Raw genomic sequence first — 19,538 nt, forward strand, 5'->3', positions numbered from 1 at the left:
GCCCTTGTTTTACAATAACTTACAAATTTCTCGCGCGCTGATTGGATTTTTTTTATCATCAATATATAAGAGGACAGACAGATAAAGCTGACGTCAATGAGCGCGCGCTCTTTCCGTTGGTTGTTTTGATCGCTAAAAATGAGAAGTTTTTATCGTTCTTGTTATTGTAAAAAACAAATAGAAATCAGTTTTTTGTGTCTGTCCTCTTATTGATGATAACTTTCGTCATCACATTGTCAAAGTAGTATGCGGAGCCACTTGGACTCGGCTACGCCTTGTGAATACACACTACTTTGACAATGTGATGACGCAATTTATCGTCAATAAGAGGACAGACACATAAAAATCTGATGTCTATTTGCTAAGTAACAGTGACACAATTATTGATGGGTCTTATATTTTTGTCGCAATGGCGGACATGTTTTTATTTTTTGCTGGTCAATTTTCGCAGGATTAATGATGACACCTCCGTTTTGCAGTGATGTCATTTCTACGTCACTATTTCAGATCAGCTGCTTGTGCTGTGTATAGTATGATGCCAAGAGAAACACCGCTGTATTCTATGACTAAAGACTTAATCGTACAGGTTTAGCCTCGTTTAAGAGCAAATCATTTGCAAAAGTTCTGTAATGTAAAGAATGTACAAGTCAAATAATACCAATGTTTTGAAATCCCACAGACTTATAGGCTACGTTCATGATGTATGGCAGAGGAGGGGGGGGGGGGGGGGGGGGGGGGGGGGGCAGGTGAAATTGAGGGTGGATCGGGAAAATTTTGTTAGGAAAAACTGGGGGATGGGAAAATTTTTATCACAAAAATGGGGGGGCATGCACAATATTGTTGGAAGAAGCTACAAGCCTTGCTTAGGGGGGATCGTATTTTTTGCATGACTTTAAGGGGGGGTTTTAAGAATTATTCTGGACATTTCAAATTTCCACCTGCCCCCCCCCCCCCCCCCCCCCCCCCCCCCCGCCATAAATTATGAACGCAGCCTTAATGGTATCTGTGAAAAGCTGACTCATAAACGAGACTCAAAGCCTGCGTAAATAATTCTGTGGTCTTCAAAAACAGCGGTGTGCATCGAATGCAAGGCTTGTGTATTTTAGAATTTCTTTTCTTCGATGACATCGAGAGCAAAGTTTCTCAAAGGTACAACAGAAGATACCTTCCTTTCGTCTTGATCTAAAAATGACAAATGAGATAAGAGTCACTTGGGGTCATATTCCTGTAAATATGATTACCACCATCATCAACACCTTTATCATCATCACCATCATCATCACCATCATCATCATTAGCATCAACATCATTTACCTTCATCAACACCGTACGACTTACCTTTATCATTATGGGTACTGATATCACCGTCATCATCACCATCATCATCATCATCACCACCATCACCAGCATCAGCCTCAACATCATTTACCTTCATCACATTATAGGTACTGATATCACCATCATCATCACCATCACCAGCATCAGCATCAACATCACCACCACCATCACCAGCATCAGCATCAACATCATTTACCTTCATCACATTATAGGTACTGATATCACCATCATCATCACCACCACCACCACCATCACCAGCATCAGCATCAACATCAGTTACCTTCATCACATTATAGGTACTGATATCACCATCATCATCACCATCACCATCACCAGCATCATCATCATCATCACCACCACCATCACCATCACCAGCATCAGCATCAACATCAGTTACCTTCATCACATTATAGGTATTGATATCACATTACCATCACCATCACCAGCATCATCACCACCACCATCACCATCACCATCACCAGCATCAGCATCAACATCAGTTACCTTCATCACATTATAGGTACTGATATCACCATCATCATCACCATCACCATCATCATCACCAGCATCAGCATCATCACCACCACCATCACCAGCATCAACATCAGTTACCTTCATCACATTATAGGTACTGATATCACATTACCATCACCATCATCATCACCATCACCATCGCCATCACCAGCATCAGCATCATGACCATGACCATCACTATCATCGTCACCAACGTCATCAACATTATCAGTCACCTTCATCTTCACGACTACTACCGCCATCGTCACAATCACCACCACCATCACCACTGCCACCAGCTTGATCATTATCTAATGTTAGTCGCTGAATTATTATTTTTTTATTATTATCGATTAAAGGGAGACGATGAACGAGGGAACAAGTTGTTCTCCTTACCTGGCTGAGCTCTTCTGCACTGTCTGCTCGATGCCATAAACTGATGAATGAGGCCCCCAACCAACAAGATGCCGAGGCATATCATTAGAACATACAAGAGGAGCATGTAGAACGGCGACCGAACGTCGAGTAGAGGAATGACGGCTTCGTCTTCTTCACCGTGTACCACCGCAGATCTTCTGACATCCTGTTATTACAAGAATTAATCGTTTGAGAAAAGGGTTCCAGGAAGATGATTGATAATGAAGTCAACATGTGTATCATCATCACCAACTACCCACGCTGATTTCGAAAAAATCATAATCATCATCATCGGCGGCAACAGCAACATGATCAGCAACAGCAGCTACTTCATCACCCACCACCAAAACTTCTATCATCATTATCATCATCATCATCGGCAGCAGCAGCAACATAATCACCACAACCATCAGCAGGAAAGACACTATCATCAGCGCCAAATACCAACACTAACATAATTGTCACTATCAGCAAAGCCATCATCGGCACCAACATCAGCAGCAGCAACAGCATTATCAGCACCCACCAGCAACACTATTGCCATCATGAACCACCACCATCAGCAGCAGCCGCATAACCAACATCATTATGCACCATCATCGTCATAAGCAGACACAGCAGCGGAATCAACATTATCGTCATCACCATCGGCAGCAGCAACACCATCATCGGCACCCACCACCAACACCCTAACAATCAACATCATCAGCAGTGACATAATCATGCACAACCATCGTCATCAGCAGTAACATCATCATCGGCAACCACCACCAACACTATTACCATCATCATTATCAACGGTGACATCATCATGCACCACTATCGTCATCAGCAGCAACATCATCCGCACCCACCACCAACACTATTACCATCATCATTATCAACGGTGACATCATCATGCACCACTATCGTCATCATCAGCATCATTGGCGTCCATCAGAAACGCCATCAGTACAGCATCACACCACGAACACCACCATCATAATCATATTGCCTTCATAATCATATCTGTTCGTTTTCTCACCATCACGTTGTAGTAGTAATGTTCCAGGATTTCAGATATGTCCTTGGTTCTATACTTAAACAGCCGTCTCAAGCAAGTAGTGGCCGGGAGAGGAAAAAACATGTCCAGAGCCAATCCATATGAGATATCCCGCATATAAAGACGAGAAATCACCAGGCGAGAGTCCTTGATGGAGTTGAGATGATCGATGCCAAACGGGATCTCCTCGAGGATTCCGAAGACTTGGTTGTTGATAAGAGAGGTATAGGCACCGTGGAAGCTAGGAAACACTGGTAGGACAAAATGAAAGAGTGAGAATCTAAAAAAAGTTAATGATTATTATTTGAGCCAAAGAAAAAAGGCGGCGCACATGACTTCTAGTGCTCCATAATCAAAACACTCGTTATATCTCATATATTCTATAAAGAGAAATAACAAAATGGGCTAAAAATAGACTACCTTTCACCCTGGCTCCCTGATGCACCGCCTCAATGTACGCTTCGGTTCTCTCTAGTACTGCAATCTATTTACAAAACATATAACATCATTATTACTCACAAAAAATCTTGAACATGAGGATGTCTGTATGTAAAACTGGGCATCTTTGATTACCGCAGCAACGGAAAATGGGAATGTTTCACAAAAGCTTGTGAAGAAATATTTCAAAGCCGACAATGAGTAGCCTGCGTCACATACGAAAATTCCGGATGTGAAGCAGGCTAACAATGGGGACTGGACGGGATTTCAAGTCCGCGCAATTAGTTCCAGTCCTGCCGAGGACTTGAAATCCCGTCCAGTCCGATTTGGAGGCTTTGAAATGACATCTCATACTCATTGATAATTCGGGAGGTTGTATGTTTAGGATTGAAAGACTCAAGGGACAGATATGTCCCTGAACTGAATTAATTTTGATCCAGTCCAAGGACTTGAACAAAATCAATTCAGTCCTTTCACAGGACTCTACCAGGTTTCAAGTAGCATCATGTGACCCAAAAAAATAGCCCATTGATTAGCTGGTTTATCATGAATTATTAATGCTTATTAAACTTGGACAGTCAGGAGACCAAATCTTGTATTTATCTTTAAAAATCTCCATTGTTGGACGGTCGGATATGAAATTCTTGCAAATATATACTAATCAAAAGAGGAAGCCTAGGAGAAAAACCTTCGAGTTATGGTCGTAAGAAGCCCAACAAACTCTGCTCAAATAATAAAAAAATCAAATAAATAAATAAATAAATAAATATAAAAATAAATAAAATAAAATAAAATAAAATAAAATAAAATAAAAAATAAAATAAAATAAAAATTTACAAACTCTGCTCAAATCAGAATACTTACATCTTTACCAAAAATCTCAATTTTCTTGTCCATAGACGTAACAGTCAAGGCAGACTCGAGCGTGGCAACCATGAAGGAACATATAACCAGACCAAAGAGTATCCAAACCATTCCAAAAAAACGGCCAAAAAACGTCCTGGGTGACTTGTCTCCATACCTAAAAGAGAAACTTCAAGGTAAGACGTTCAACATATTAAATCTCTAGTATATGTAATAGATATAACGCTGTAAAACTGATTTGATTGCATATACACTTTTGTTTCGTTAAGTTAAGGGATTAAGTGACTTCCCATCCATATATCTGTACCATAGTTGAAACAGTAGAGCTCCGAAATCGAGTGATAACTTTCGTAAGTCCCACTCATGCTATATCCATTCTTAAGGGAAGCTATTTCAATGTTACAGCATGTCGTACTGTAACTGTACGTGCTGTAAGTCCAGTACCTTATGTTTCCCACTCACAGGAGAACCAATCTTATAATGTTACGGCATATCCTAACGTGTTAACTGCTGTAGGTCAGTACCGACACACAAACACTTAACAGCAGTTTTATATTATATAATTCTGATTCAATAAAAACGAGCTCATTCGAAAATTTCACGTTTCACCTCTAAAATGTTTTTCCCCTCCAAACAATTGTTTGCCTCCACATATTCGCGAATTGAAGTCGCAAGGTAGAAAGCCGAGAAAACCCAATCGAGCCACCTTAAAGTGTTTGCTCGATATTTTCGGGGGAATTTCTGCAAATCCCCCACCAGTTATCTAATTGATGGTCCTTCCTTACTCGCGTAAGTGTAATTTATCTTAACTTTATTTACCCAACGGTTGTCATGGAGACAAAGGACCACCATATTCCATTCGATGCACCGCTAAGGAATTCCTTCGGGAATTCTCCCTGGTTGGCGTGAAATTCCTTGAATAGAAAAATATCATCAACATTTGTGTGTTTAAAAATGTATAACGAGCCACAGCGAACAAACTTTGCGAACAGCAGGGGTACTAGTTGCTAACGTGTGACGTCATAATCTGGTTACATTGTGGTTTCAATATTTCAAGATCCTAATATAATTACGAAGCAGAACGTAGATCAAGAATTCAATTAACAAACTGGGGTACTGGTCGAAAGCCTGCTGCTGGCTTGATGGAGGGCTTGTTATCCAAGGAGAAATAGATTTCCGTAACCTGCTGGAGTTTTTGCTGCAATTTTAAGGCAAAGGAAGGAAATAGATCTTGAAATACAATAGATATCAACGAGAATAGCAGACTTTTCGATTTTCCACCAAACTGTGTTTATGTCCTAGTCAGGAACAACATAGTCAAGACATTTCGCAAAGGCCTGATAAACGCTCATGTTTAAATCTAAAAGTTACTTTTAGACTGCGAGCTAAGTTCCTCTATTTCCCTTGCTCACTGTCCGTCTGTCTGTCCGTGTCGATTAGTCGAGGAAGATTGGTTACGAGTCAAAAGTCCCTGGGGGAGGGGGCTGGGGAGGGGGCTGGGGAGGGAGAAAGGAAAGAAAAATAGAAAAATCTAAAAGATGTCCACCTGTTGGGGGTCTTTTGGTTACTAAGAGCGTGCGGCTCAATATACAAATTAAAATGGATAGAAAAAGAGAAGATAATTTAATTCCAAGCTTGGAATTTTTTCCGACAAAAATTTGCTTGCCAAGCAAATTTTTGTCGGAAAAAAATCCAAGCTTGGAATTAAATTATCCCCTCGTATTCTATCCATTTTAATTTGTTTTCAGTTTCAAGCCAAAGACTAAAAATGTGAAGCCAAAATTCTCGGATAAAAAAGATAATTATTTGTTGGGAAAAAAATTCATGCTGAAAAAGTCAAAGTTAAATCTATCATAAATTTTAGTAGATTTTTCACCGGTTTTTCTCGACCGATTCTCGAAACTTTTTGCGGAGGAAAATTAAAAGAAATCATAGGTTGTTGTCAGACTCACCAAAGCCCAAATGCAGATCCCTGCAATGATGACAAGAAGAATAGACGGGACAAGAACTGTCCAGGTTCCCGCTAGCGCATTCCAAACTTTCAAGCGGCCATCCTTCTGGAAGTCTTCTTGGTTCATGATGAGCATTAAACCGGGTGAAGTCAGGACTTGAACGTAAGGCAGTCCGCCACCGTAAAGTTCTTGATCGTCACTATGGACAGGAAGAATGGCCTCTGCTTTTTTGGAGAATAGTTGAGCATGTAGGGAGCTTGTGGTGTTTTGTTCATCAGAGTACTTTACGTTAGCTTCGCAAGGATGACAACAGATGCGAAAAGCGTGATTCAAGATGTCTGTAAAGACACCTTTAACTTCAGAACTGTTTCTGGAGGATTTCTTGTCAATAAATGGAGGCATTCTTTGCCAAGCTAAACGTATATCCTTAGGACACTCAGGGGTTGGGTCAGTCGAGTCGGAGAATGATACATCGGGTACTTGACTATTCAGTTCCTTGTCAATGACCGAGTGGTTTTTTTCGCGAAGATTCAGGTTCAAAAAGTTAAAGACAAATGGAGCTTCGACTTTTAGGACGGCAAATGCAAAAATGCATCCGTAAACTAGTACGAATACTTGCAAACTCGTAGAAAAAGCCATAGCTCCCTTGGGAAATGTTTCTTAGCGTTCGAGGGTTTTTCGAATTCAAACTGACTGTAGTTTCGTTCGCTAAAAGGTTGTACCGCTACTTTCCACGTTTGGAACGCTGGTGCATTAACGCGTTTTATCCGATTGCAAATATTTTTTGCACATAAGTCACATAAAGATTGAATTAATGTTTGATGCAGTTTTTAATGAGATCGGACGTCATAACACGTGATTATGATGAAATATTTATTTTCGTTTAGAGAACAATTTTAGCCTTGCAGCGGTCCAACACGAAAATGCTTCGTACCACATAATTATTATTAGATGCCTCCATTTATAGGGATTTTTGAAAATTTAGCCAATCATACAAGATCTTCCATTATTCTAAAAATTCGCTGCTAATTTCTCTCAAAACCACGTCAGGATACAAATTAGAACTTAAACTAATATTACACAAAGTTGCAAGACTATTGAACCTGACTCAGTCAAATGTTTTTTCACTTATCCAGGTGTTATATACTTGATGGATAACATCATGTTTATAACTAACTACTTAGGATTTCCAACTGTGTACTTGATTTCTTGCCTTGCAAGACTGAGATTCAAGGGAACCGCTAAAATTCGATCTAAAACCTTTTGAAAATATTTTGTTTATTTTATGAAAACTTATAATTAAACTCTACGCATGGAATGAGATGATTGATTGCTTCAATGAGGAAAAAGTAATCCAAAGAACTTTTTTGGCTTTCCTCTGAGCCAATCGCGAATGCACTAGAATTTTTGCGTGGTGGGTTTGACGTGAATGGGTTTCCACACTGCTACCCAAGTCTACGGCTGTTCAAGTCTAAATGTGCATTTAAACTTGAGAAATGTTCAAAAAAAATGCCTTTTTTTGCTTTTATCCCATATACTTTTGATTTGGTATCGCAGCACGTCAAGTTTACTGAGTAAATTTGGATGAATAGGAAACCTGAGAAAAATACTAAAAGAGAACACCAAACGTAGATCACAGAAAAATGGATTTAAATTTTTTTTAAAACACACAATTTTTAAATGTAAGCAGAAGATTTTGGAATATGCTTTAATTCGTTAACTCAGAAATCTGTTTTGCAGTTGTCTGGTAAAAATAAAAAATAAAAAACAATTTCAATTATTGAGATTAAAGAAAACATAAATGTCGAACAGCACGATAGTTTGAAGTTTACAAAGTGAGCCTTTTTTACTTGAATTTATTAGAAAATCAGAGTAAATTTTGAGCTAATTCGGCTGCCCATTTTTCAAAGCAAGCCGGTCAGGTGCGAACCACATTTCAACTCTTCTAATTATTTTACTTTATAGAAAATTCATACTGGAACTTTTCTAGCGTAGAAAAGAGATTTTTTTGAGTAAATAAACTGAGCAAATAATAGCGGCCGGGACAGGCTCTAGATTTATTTATAACTAATTGAAAAAAACTATTGGACCCACGATTAAATTATTGCAGTTATTATCGTCTTCAGTTTAATGGTTTTTTGCCTAGCTTTGATGTTTCGGTATCATTTTCTTATTTTTAAAATTATTTTTCTTATTTAACGGACTGTTATAATTATTTAAACGGGAAGTAATATGCCGTATCAAAAAAGTTATATTAAAGCAATTTTTGCAATCGAATTATCTTAAAAAGAATACACATTGGTTTCTCATGAAGCGGATAAAAATGAAAAATATCAGTGTTGGTGTAATTTTAGGAAGAAGAGCGGTGAAAAAGTAATTGATTTTTTACCCATGAGTGTTTGTGGGGGACACTTTGTCTCCCCGATTAGTAAGGCGCTTGTGCCCGGCTAGAAGTATTCGAGACGTTAATAAAGTTATTATTATTATTGAGCTTTTACTCTAGGGAAAAAGGAGGGAAGGGAGGGAAGGGAGAGAAATCGTGAGGGAGGGAGACGCTGGCGGAGGAATCGATACTGGAGGTAAGAAAGGAAAAAGAGGTACGGGAGGGAGGGAAGGGAAGAGATAAAGGAGGTACGGGAGGGAGGAAAGAGAAGAGATAAATGACGTACGGGAGGGAGGGAGGGAGAGACGGAGACGCGGAGAAATTGGTATACGGGAGGTAGGAAGGGAAGAGATAAAGGAGGTACGGGAGGGAGGGAAGGAAGGAGTGAGAAAGAAAGCTATAAATAATCATATATAGAAACCTTTAAAGATTCAAATGGCAATACTGTATGACTTTTATTTCAATATATTACTCCCTATACTTCAGTGATGTGACTGCTGTACTTACTATAGATCGTTGAGTATCTTTTGGATGAAATTCTTAGTGTAAGTATAACGTTGATCATCTGGGTCACTCGCTTTACACACGTTAATGTGGTTTACATCTAGCGAAAAATAAGGGCCAACTCCAAGGTCTACGAAAAAAGACACACGAAGCTTTGTTATCGAAGACTGAAACGACCTCAAGGGGTTACGAAAGTCAGGGCATGGGTACCGTCACTGATCAAGGTCAAGCATGGCTAACTCACAGATCGAAGCTTGAAAAAAAACCACTGGCCTGATCAAAGTCAGGGCACGACTAACTCACAGATCAAACCCTGAAACAACCTCTGGCCTAATCAGAGTCAGGGCATGGCTAACTCACAGATTGAACCCTGAAACAACCTCTGGCCTGATCAAAGTCAAGGCAAGGCTAATTTACAGACCAAACACTGAAACAACCTCTAGGCTGATCTAAGTTAGGACACGGCTAACTCACAGATTGAACCCTGAAACAACTTCTGGGCTGATCAAAGTCAGGGCACGGCTAACTCACAGATTGAACCCTGAAACAACTTCTGGGCTGATCAAAGTCAGGGCACGGCTAACTCACAGATTGAACCCTGAAACAACCTCTGGCCTGATCAAAGTCACGGCACGGCTAACTTACACATCGAATTGGAATTAAGAATACTGGCGAGATCTCAGTAACAAATTCTACACATGTGATACCAATTTCAAGGAATGACCCGTGACCCAAAGTCCCAGTTTCAGTAACTCAGTACACGTTTCAATATTAATAGCAAATATAGAAACTCACCTGACGAGTCCTTGGATACTAGTACAGAATTCAACATCCAGGAGAGTTGGACGGGTAACGTTTCGCCTATGCTAAGACACTCGAAGTGTTTCTTGTCTAACAACTCCATGAAGCGAGTATGAAGGGTCAACAGGTAAGGAGAACCTACGAAAGTAAAAAAAGAAATAGCTTAGTTTCACTTGACCATTTCTTGTCTCATGACGAATCGCCAGTTTTCAAGAAAATTCTTCCTGGCTGACAGCACATGGTAGTCGGGTTTGAACACCATTAGGAGCAAAGGCGATTCAGACTCAGTTTTAATAGCTCATAGTAAAATGAAGCACAATTCTGGTTATAAGCTCACTAGTCTCCTAACGCAAATATCCCTCCAGTAGTTATGAGCCCACTATTGGTATCTTGTGTTGAATCCTTTGATTTCAGATAAAAGATTCATAATAATAATATATTCATTTAATAATATAATAATATCTTCTCCACCTCTCATAAAAAAAAAACCCTATAAGCCCAAGGGTTATAACTGGGATTTTACGTTAATTCTTCTTTTGTCGTAACAAAAATCTTTTACAGTAAGTGAGAAAAATAACCTTGACACAGTTCTTTGACTTCTACAGAAGGCAGTAATAGGTATCGCGCTTGTGAAGAGTACGATGCTAACGAGGATCCATGATGAGGAGTGCTGTAAAACACAATTCCTTTGGTCTTGTCGCACATATTCCTGGAAAAATGTCATTGATTAGTAGAAAGTCACATCCTATCCATCCCAGTCACATCCAATCCATCTCAGTCACATCCAATCCATCCCAGTCACATCCAATCCATCTCAGTCACATCCAATCCATCTCAGTCACATCCTATCCATCCCAGTCACATCCAATCCATCTCAGTCACATCCAATCCATCCCAGTCACATCCAATCCATCTCAGTCACATCCAATCCATCCCAGTCACATCCAACCCATGTCAGTCACATCCAATCCATCTCAGTCACATCCTATCCATCCCAGTCACATCCAATCCATCCCAGTCACATCCAATCCATCCCAGTCACATCCAATCCATCTCAGTCACATCCAATCCATCTCAGTCACATCCAATCCATCCCAGTCACATCCAATCCATCTCAGTCACATCCAATCCATCCCAGTCACATCCAACCCATGTCAGTCACATCCAATCCATCTCAGTCACATCCTATCCATCCCAGTCACATCCAATCCATCCCAGTCACATCCAATCCATCCCAGTCACATCCAATCCATCTCAGTCACATCCAATCCATCCCAGTCACATCCAACCCATGTCAGTCACATCCAATCCATCTCAGTCACATCCTATCCATCCCAGTCACATCCAATCCATCCCAGTCACATCCAATCCATCCCAGTCACATCCAATCCATCCCAGTCACATCCAACCCATGTCAGTCACATCCAATCCATCCCAGTCACATCCAATCCATCCCAGTCACATCCAATCCATCCCAGTCACATCCAATCCATCTCAGTCACATCCAATCCATCCCAGTCACATCCAATCCATCTCAGTCACATTCAATCCATCCCAGTCACATCTCGCATGCAATATATTGATCTACTTCAAATCCATGTACATATCCATCCATTCATTAACACTAAGTTTGATACCTGTACATGTGTTCATCCTGTGCATACAACAGCAACTGTTTAACCAACAAACCTTAAAAACAATAAAAATGATCTTGTAACTATAACCTTGAACTCAGTTTCTACAACTTCTTGTAAGTGCACAGTGATAGGACACACATTTGAAACAAACATCATATTGTAATAAAGAGGAAAAGAATGTGTGACAATACCTCCCATAGAATGTGTTACCCATATTACAGGTCGCTTTCCGACCCCGGCAGTTCTTAATTTCTTCATGATTTTTTTACTACGAGAAGCCAATGAACAACTGAAAGAGAATGACAGAATATGTTTTATTTAGATACGATCCTTTTTTGAAACGGTATCACAAAAAAATACTGCAGAAAATGTTGTTGGAATTAACATTGGTCTTACCTTTCAGGTTGACTTGGACACTGTGCTACCCAGTTAGATAAAGACGAATCATATTCTACCATAAGGACTCTGGTGTTTGGAAAATCCTTTACTAACCAGGCCTGCAGGTTTAAAAGATGTCAGTAAGAACAGCTGAGAACCACATGAAAAACACCCAATACTCAATAGTCTCCTTAAGAATGATCTACCATAAGTCTAAGTTGAGGCAACACCAATAGCATCTGCTTAGGAGACTAAAATACTTACAAGCTAAAAACTAAGTTCGCATACATACTGATATGCAACTGTTGTGTGCAAAAACTACTGGCAACAGAGTTTTGATGAACATAGCGATTTTTCCTGTCATAAAACTATGAATTATCACATGCAAGAGTAATCACACATCAGAGTTCTGGGAAGCACAGAAGCTGCACTTTATTTGCAGAAAATATTACAGCATTGCCAGCAATATTGCAAGTCATTTTCACACGATGAAACTTGTTGTGCACAATGAAAAATGTTGCAGAAGTTGGTCTTTATTCTCATCCTGCATCGTTGTACAAGTCACATGTACATGTACACGTTGTACAAGTCATGGTAAATGATAAGAACATTTTTCGCTGCTTATGTACCTTTGGCCAGCATTGCTCTCTTGTCAGAAAACTACCTGTTCCCTCCTGACGCCATGTTTTAAGTGGACCACCTCTTAACCCATGCACAAAGACCACATCCACTGCTATCTCATTACTGTGAATAAAATAGGTATAATGAAATGAAAGGGATAGAAAAATGAATAAAAAAACAGGAATGATAATAAAGAACCTCTGTCTTGTGTCAGGATGTAGGAGATAAACTCCTTCCTCATAGAATTCATCTGGGGTGAAGTCACGGTCAAGATTAGCTAAAGCACGTGAAGCATGACTGGACAAGGTGAGATCCTGAAGGAAAGAAAATGAGAGTTTTAAAATATCACCATATCTGTGCAACCTTTACAGTGATAAATCATGTTTTCCTGGGTTAAGTTTTTTAAAATTATTTTCATTCTTTTATTCTAGGGTCTGGAAAATTTACCTCTGAAAATAACCAGGATCTGAGAATCGGCAAAATTCCTTAAAAGGTAAAACAATTGCATTAACACATTGAATTCAATCGGCAGCCATTCCCAAGAGAGTGAAATGACAAAGATATGGTAGCAACATAAGTGATATTTACAAAAAAAGGTTCCAGTAAGAAGTATTCTTTAAACTACCACCAATGGACCCCTTGCAAAATGTCAGAATGCAGCTCGACAATTTGGAGGGCAAAACAATAGGTTTCCATTGCTCAGGAGATGCAAGGGGTCTATATGACTGGGATGACAAAGTTTGCAAATGAATGATACTCCATCTGCAATTTATGCACAATTCCACAGGTAACCCAAAAGAGGTAAAAGCTTGAACATAAAGGTAGCCCACAGTTACATCAAAGTTAATTACATGCAAAGGTAACCCACCTTGGTCTACAATATCACTATGAGTTATTTCTTCTAGAGTAAGATTTCCCAGAATGCGCCCAATTTCCCATTTAATTTTAAGGTTATTTTGCCGCTGCTGTAATTCTTGAAATAAGATGGGAAGAATCCCATTTTCAACCATTATCTGGCGATGACTTGGTACCTGGTTGATTTGAGGTAAAAAAAAAAAAGGAAAAATAACTAAGGTTTCCGCTTCCTAGGAAATTGAAAAGAATATCTACTGATTTAATCATTTGGGTCCAGAAATTCTGCTCCGAATTTTCTTTTGAACCCATTATGAAGACAGATTCTAAAACCCTTGCAGCACATTTGAGGGAGATTTGGGTGTGGTCTACGGGGGGTATATTTGAGCCATCTTCTTCTCCTTAACATCCTCCCACACACTTCCTAGATCCTTTCAGCTTTCTGCTTATTCCATTATAAAGTATATCTACTGACCATGGAATGTCTTGATAATGCTTTTAGATAGTATAACTCCACTTGTTCAGGAGGCATTGATGAAAAATTATTAGCAAATGATAAGTTAGAATCTCCACTAAAACTCCACGACAGTGACTGAAAAAAAATTAAAAAAACAATAATGAAACTCTGCTAATTAATAACATCAATTTAATAACACAGTTTTAAATTCTCTGTTGCTCAGGGTTAACCTTAAATATTGTGTAGAATATTCAGGTCACTCTGAATATTTACACTGCTTCTTTAAGTTCCATGGGATTTTATAAGTGATTGTATTGCAAGTCCTGCATTACTTTCATTTTTGTTATCCGTCAATATTTTAATGATGAAACGATGCTAATTCTAAATTTAAGAAACACACTTCCAGTAAATGATATTTTATGAATTTGAGGAATGCATTTTCTCAGATTCTTTCTTTTTTTGTTATTAACTTTTTAGTACAGTGTATGCCACCATGTGAAACAACCACCATGTTGGTTGATCTAACAAAAGAAGCTGATGATGCTTTGTTGTTGTAAACCGAGATGGTGGTTATGACATACATGCACATGCTCTATACCCTTTTGTGTTGTTTGGCTGATCGTCCAGTCAGAATAGCACTCTTAGTGAACCATGTTGTACAAGCATCTAGTCCAGTTAATGGCAAGGATAGCAAGAGAGATTTTAGATGGTTCTCTATGGATCGTCCTTGTAGCATGACTTCACTCTGTGATAATCAAAAATGTCCATTATCACTGCTTTCATCATAGACTGCTATAAACTGAACAAGATAACAGTCGTGACTGAGAATTCAGACAATACACTCACTCACTCACACATTCACTCACTCACTAGCTCATTCATTCATCCATCCATCCATCCATCTATCCACTCCTGTTCATTCACCGATCCAAGTATTCATTCATTCATCCTGTTCATATATCCACCCACCCATCCATCCATCCATCCATCCATTCATTCATCCATCCATCTTGCACCCACTCACCTACCAACCCATCCATCCATCCATCCATTCATCCATCCATCTTGCACCCACTCACCTACCAACCCTTCCATGCATCCATCCATGCATTCATCCATGCATCCATCCATCAAACCCTACCAGCAATACACAAAGGACAATGATAAAGGTCAATGTTCTCAAAGGAGTGAGGAGGACTAAGCCTACCAACCATACTCAATATTTTAAAGATGACTTTTTGCTTTCTAAATCAAAGCCATTACCTTGTTTTTTGAAATGGTCTCAAATGCACTCCAAATGCTTTGATCGACAGAACCTAGCCTAGCAAGGCCAACAAGAATTCTCTTATCACAAGAACTTAATATCTCTTGAACATCATCACCTGTTTATTTGCAGGAAAAAAGCAAAAACATGTGTTGTAAAATCTTTTTTTGATGAAGTACCTCTATTAAGCAGACACCTTCAGGCCCTTGCTTGCTCTCCCCTTGGTGTTAATATGGTAAGAATAAAACATGCAACTAGCTGCTTATTTAATGAAAGATGGCTACCTAAAAATTAGACCTTTTGATTGCTATTTCAAACAGATTGTCTTCAGAGGAGGGATTTCACTCACAGCAGCCATGTTGGTCAAAACAATAAACAATATTTCTTTTGGGAAATGAACTTTCTTGAAAACGTGAGGTTATTCCTGCCCTACAAAATGTCTTCCATAAAACTATCAAATAAAAATGCTGATAAACAGGGATACTAACTCTCAGGAAGATCTAACGAAGCAATCACATCTGTCATAAGTAGTCTTGTGTTCCTTGTTCCATACTGTTGGATTACTTTAAGCAATTTGTTTGTTCCTCCACTATCACATAACCATGGTGATGATAACACTGAAAAAGTCAGAATTTTCTCAATATTTTGACTACATTTTTCTATGGATTGCTCAATGTTTAGATGGCTGGAGAAATGGGAAAAATGTCACCCTTCCTCTACCCGAGTCCTTTTATCTCAAACCTCTTGGATCCTGGAGACCAGGGAAAAGGCTTTCAATAACTAAGATTCGAGATACCCAGGGTAAACTTGTGCTGATCCAAATCTATAGAATGTGGCCTCAACTTTTAGATGATGGGAAGTTCAAGATATCAGGGGTTTAAGATGATGGGATAACTAGATGCCAGTCACTTTTTCCAGTTACTGATGGTTTAAATTATTTGCCAGGTAGTCATTGGAATATTTGATTGTATAAGCTGACAAACCAGGCCAAGCAAGGCCTTACTCTTCACCTTCATCATGGTTTAAATAATTTACAGTAAACATTGGAATTATCTTCACCTGTTGAAAACTTATGTACCATATCAGCAGATAACATTCCAACCATACTTTCTTGCCAAAACGAAATGTTGAAATCCTCAAATAGATCGTTCAACCAACTTCCTGGAGAACATGATAAGATTAATGGTAATCATTTGAGTAACATAATTGATGCTTTGGCTCAGGCAGGGAATATAGGGATCAAGTTAAATCAGAAATCCTGCATTTTTACTCTTAATAGAAATTTCATAATTCAATCCATCTCGGGACTCACCTCACTTGTGTTGACAAGCGCTTGATACCCATAACATAAATATGATTTGGATTTCAATTTAAACAATATGTGAGTGCTCGGACCCAAATACAAAAAAAAAAACCCACAATTCCTGTAAAACATAGGTTTAACCTCTTTGGTGGTCATGCACTAGTTGATAAACAATTATTTTTTTCATGCTGTGAGGTAAAGCATATTTCAAGAAGCTATCCATTCACACCCTCACATTACGAGCTGGAGACCTGCTTTTTTCGTACGAGCCGGATCTGAGATCCGGCTGCCAGTGGTTAGAAAACAAAGGCCAGGCGATAATTGGATTAGGAAATGATGACAGCTAGTAACAAGGTGGACTAAACTTTGGAGTACTGTTTTTGTTGTTATTAATATTATAGTTTTAGTTCCAAACATATCGAAATTCCAATCATTTGATAAAAAATTTAGCCTCTCATAGAACTACGGGCGAGTCACCTAGTAATTCTACTGCTTTCGGGCGACAACACCTGGAAAGCACTGGGAAAGACGTCGACTTTTATCATTTGACAATAAATTAACTAAACAGCTTGTAGTGATAAAAATTTTGCCTCTCATAGAACTACGGGCGAGTCACCTAGTAATTCTACTGCTTTCGGGCGACAACACCTGGAAAGCACTGGGAAAGGTTCTGTTTTTCTCAATAAAAACTAATCAGCTTTTGTATGTGATCATCGAGTTGTTTGAATTTGGCAGTTACGAAATATACCGGTAAACCAAAGGACGTTCTCTTGATTTTACAGATTTTGCGCTGGAAATTGCAGAGGGGCTATAAAGCACGTTAAACATAATACATCGTCATTTTGAATAAAAAACACTATGCCGGATGAATTGAAAAGACATGATATGATTATAAAACATATGGGTTACTTTCCTTTCTTGCTCTCTTCGATGAGCTCCGGTCCATAGAACACGAGCCATCATTCCTTGGATTCAGAACCCAGAACCATGTCAAAGGTCTTTGGTCTTGTCCTATGCCTAAATACAACTTAAATCGAACTAACTTACGATTTTCGCACTGTATTATGATACCAAAAGCTCAATTACAATTATTAGATTCAAACTAGCCGAAACTATACGTCCACATCTCTAAAATTCACTACTAATGTAGCATAAACAAAGTTAATCAACCAATTCGTGCGAAACTGCCCCCAAAATATTGAAGATAAAGTTATTTGACGCTGGTTATTACAAGGTAGCTGCTGACATACGAGTCTCATCGACTGTCCACTGAAAACCACAGCCTTTTGTTTGGCCCAGCGGGAATCTCATATGAAAAAAGTAGGTCTCCGGCTCGTAATGATAGACACAGGAAAAAAATGGGGAATTGTTGGGAATTTCCTAGAATTCCCAATTCAAACACCAACATTGGGATTCATTGTTGGGAATTTCCTTCTAATACCCAAGAGAAAAATAAAATTCCCAACAAACTAACATTGGGAATCAGTGCCACGTTCCCATTTTTGTTCTCTCTGGGAAGTGGATGGGAATCCGTTTTTTCCCCTGTGAGATAGGAATTAGTGTTAGTGAACTCCTGCCTTTAACATTGTCAGAGCATTACCTTTAATATCAATATACTTCAATAGATTCCATTGACAGTCATTATGATAACCCAAGTCTTCTAAGATGTGATCTGTATCTAGATTATCTTGATGCCTTTGTTTAGGTTCAACATGAAGCAGGCCAAGGTATGTAATGCTTGATCTAAAAATACCACAGAGAAAATATGTGAGTTTTTTTGTATTTTGTTTTAAGCTTCATTTATGTACCTATTTTGGTATTTATTGCATTAAAGATTATTAAAATGCTCACACTAAATCCGTGAAACAAATACTAATTTTTAGCACTAAATAGTGATAATTAAACAATAGAAAACAAAGGATTCTGTATGAAATAGTACTAATTAGTACTATTTAATGTTCACGGTTTTAGTGCGTGCACTCTATTATTATTTTAATATATCTTGAGTGTAGTCTTATGCATACTGATGGAATACTGTTGTCATGAAAATTGTTGATTTATCTTTTATAATTTTTTTTATTTTGTGGTGAAAAAATAATAGATTGTTTATTTATATATTAAATATATATTAAATTTTGAGGAATTAATCAGGCCTGGAGCAGGGGTAGGGGAGGGGCCTTGGGGGCTCACTCTCCCCCCAACCCCTCTTCCATCCAAATATTTTTGACCTTGCTACAGTCCTGTAAATCACCTCGCGATACTTCGTATGAAATAAGCTTTTGTTATTCATGTGCCAACCAGAAATCATTTGGCGACAATACGAAAAACGGAGTGGCTTTTCGTACAAAGAAACTGTTAATAGCTTTTGTGAAAATGGTTGGCACTATTATCATCACAATGCTTTTGTAAGTAAACATGATGTATACCTACCCCAGTAGAACAGAACTCCAAAACTGCAGATTATACATTGCTGATCCTACGATAAAAATAAAGAAAAACATAGATAAATCCAGTTTTTTTAGTCAAGCCAAAAAGAAAGCTAAAAATTGAGAACAAAGTAAATGAACAAATTTTAAACGCATTAGAACTTACTTTTTAGGAAGCTCATTTTTGATCGGAAGTTTGATCGTCGTATTAAATAATAATCTGTAAAATGACGAGAAAAGAGGAGTTCAAACTGATTTTTCTCTAGTCTTGTTGCTCTTTTCCCGCGACTGTTTTTTTTTTGCTCCCGCAACTATTAGCAGGCGTTCCTGGTCCCTCGTTCCAAGCCC

General features: G+C 38.7%; 2 protein-coding genes across 3 annotated transcripts; both read right to left on the minus strand.

The window, feature by feature from the left end:
* Positions 1–979: 979 nt before the first annotated feature.
* LOC116303543 (uncharacterized) lies at positions 980–8,253 on the minus strand. The gene is made up of 7 exons (XM_031713104.2): positions 6,565–8,253; positions 5,432–5,526; positions 4,613–4,769; positions 3,731–3,794; positions 3,293–3,561; positions 2,248–2,434; positions 980–1,182 (listed from the first exon to the last, which is right to left on the minus strand). The coding sequence occupies exons 1-7, from the start codon at positions 7,201–7,203 to the stop codon at positions 1,103–1,105; spliced, it is 1,491 nt and encodes a 496-aa protein (XP_031568964.1). The 5' UTR covers positions 7,204–8,253; the 3' UTR covers positions 980–1,102.
* LOC116303542 (protein SERAC1) lies at positions 6,762–19,486 on the minus strand. 2 transcript variants are annotated; one of them, XM_031713102.2, is made up of 19 exons: positions 19,357–19,486; positions 19,195–19,240; positions 18,365–18,507; positions 16,521–16,622; positions 15,950–16,078; positions 15,461–15,579; positions 14,796–14,942; positions 14,216–14,332; positions 13,757–13,919; positions 13,336–13,373; positions 13,087–13,202; positions 12,897–13,011; positions 12,286–12,386; positions 12,081–12,178; positions 11,890–11,941; positions 10,831–10,961; positions 10,247–10,390; positions 9,455–9,581; positions 6,762–6,902 (listed from the first exon to the last, which is right to left on the minus strand). In XM_031713102.2, coding segments are annotated over exons 1-19 (1,905 nt in total). In that variant the 5' UTR covers positions 19,373–19,486; the 3' UTR covers positions 6,762–6,901. The 2 variants fall into 2 exon arrangements, with proteins under 2 accessions (XP_031568962.1, XP_031568959.1); XM_031713099.2 differs by lacking the exon at positions 6,762–6,902 and having other exon boundaries at positions 9,384–9,581.
* Positions 19,487–19,538: the final 52 nt, after the last annotated feature.

The sequence above is a fragment of the Actinia tenebrosa genome, unplaced genomic scaffold, assembly GCF_029948245.1.
Source record: "Actinia tenebrosa isolate PJP-AT-01 unplaced genomic scaffold, QUT_ActTen_1.0 PGA_scaffold0__85_contigs__length_37466705, whole genome shotgun sequence".
NCBI lineage: Eukaryota > Metazoa > Cnidaria > Anthozoa > Actiniaria > Actiniidae > Actinia > Actinia tenebrosa.

What these genes read in the sequence shown, in the direction of transcription:
- LOC116303543 (XM_031713104.2), bottom strand. Translation starts at nt 7,203, where the DNA reads ATGGCTTTTTCTACGAGTTTGCAAGTATTCGTACTAGTTTACGGATGC. An exon ending in GTCTCCATGACAACCGTTGG is followed by an intron (nt 4,770 to 5,431) that starts GTAAATAAAGTT and finishes TTTCTCTTTTAG; the next exon opens with GTATGGAGACAAGTCACCCA. An exon ending in TTGAGATTTTTGGTAAAGAT is followed by an intron (nt 3,795 to 4,612) that starts GTAAGTATTCTG and finishes TTTTGTAAATAG; the next exon opens with ATTGCAGTACTAGAGAGAAC.
- LOC116303542 (XM_031713102.2), bottom strand. An exon ending in GAAGTATATTGATATTAAAG is followed by an intron (nt 16,623 to 18,364) that starts GTAATGCTCTGA and finishes CATGTTCTCCAG; the next exon opens with GAAGTTGGTTGAACGATCTA. An exon ending in GAGAGCAATGCTGGCCAAAG is followed by an intron (nt 12,387 to 12,896) that starts GTACATAAGCAG and finishes TTAAACCTGCAG; the next exon opens with GCCTGGTTAGTAAAGGATTT.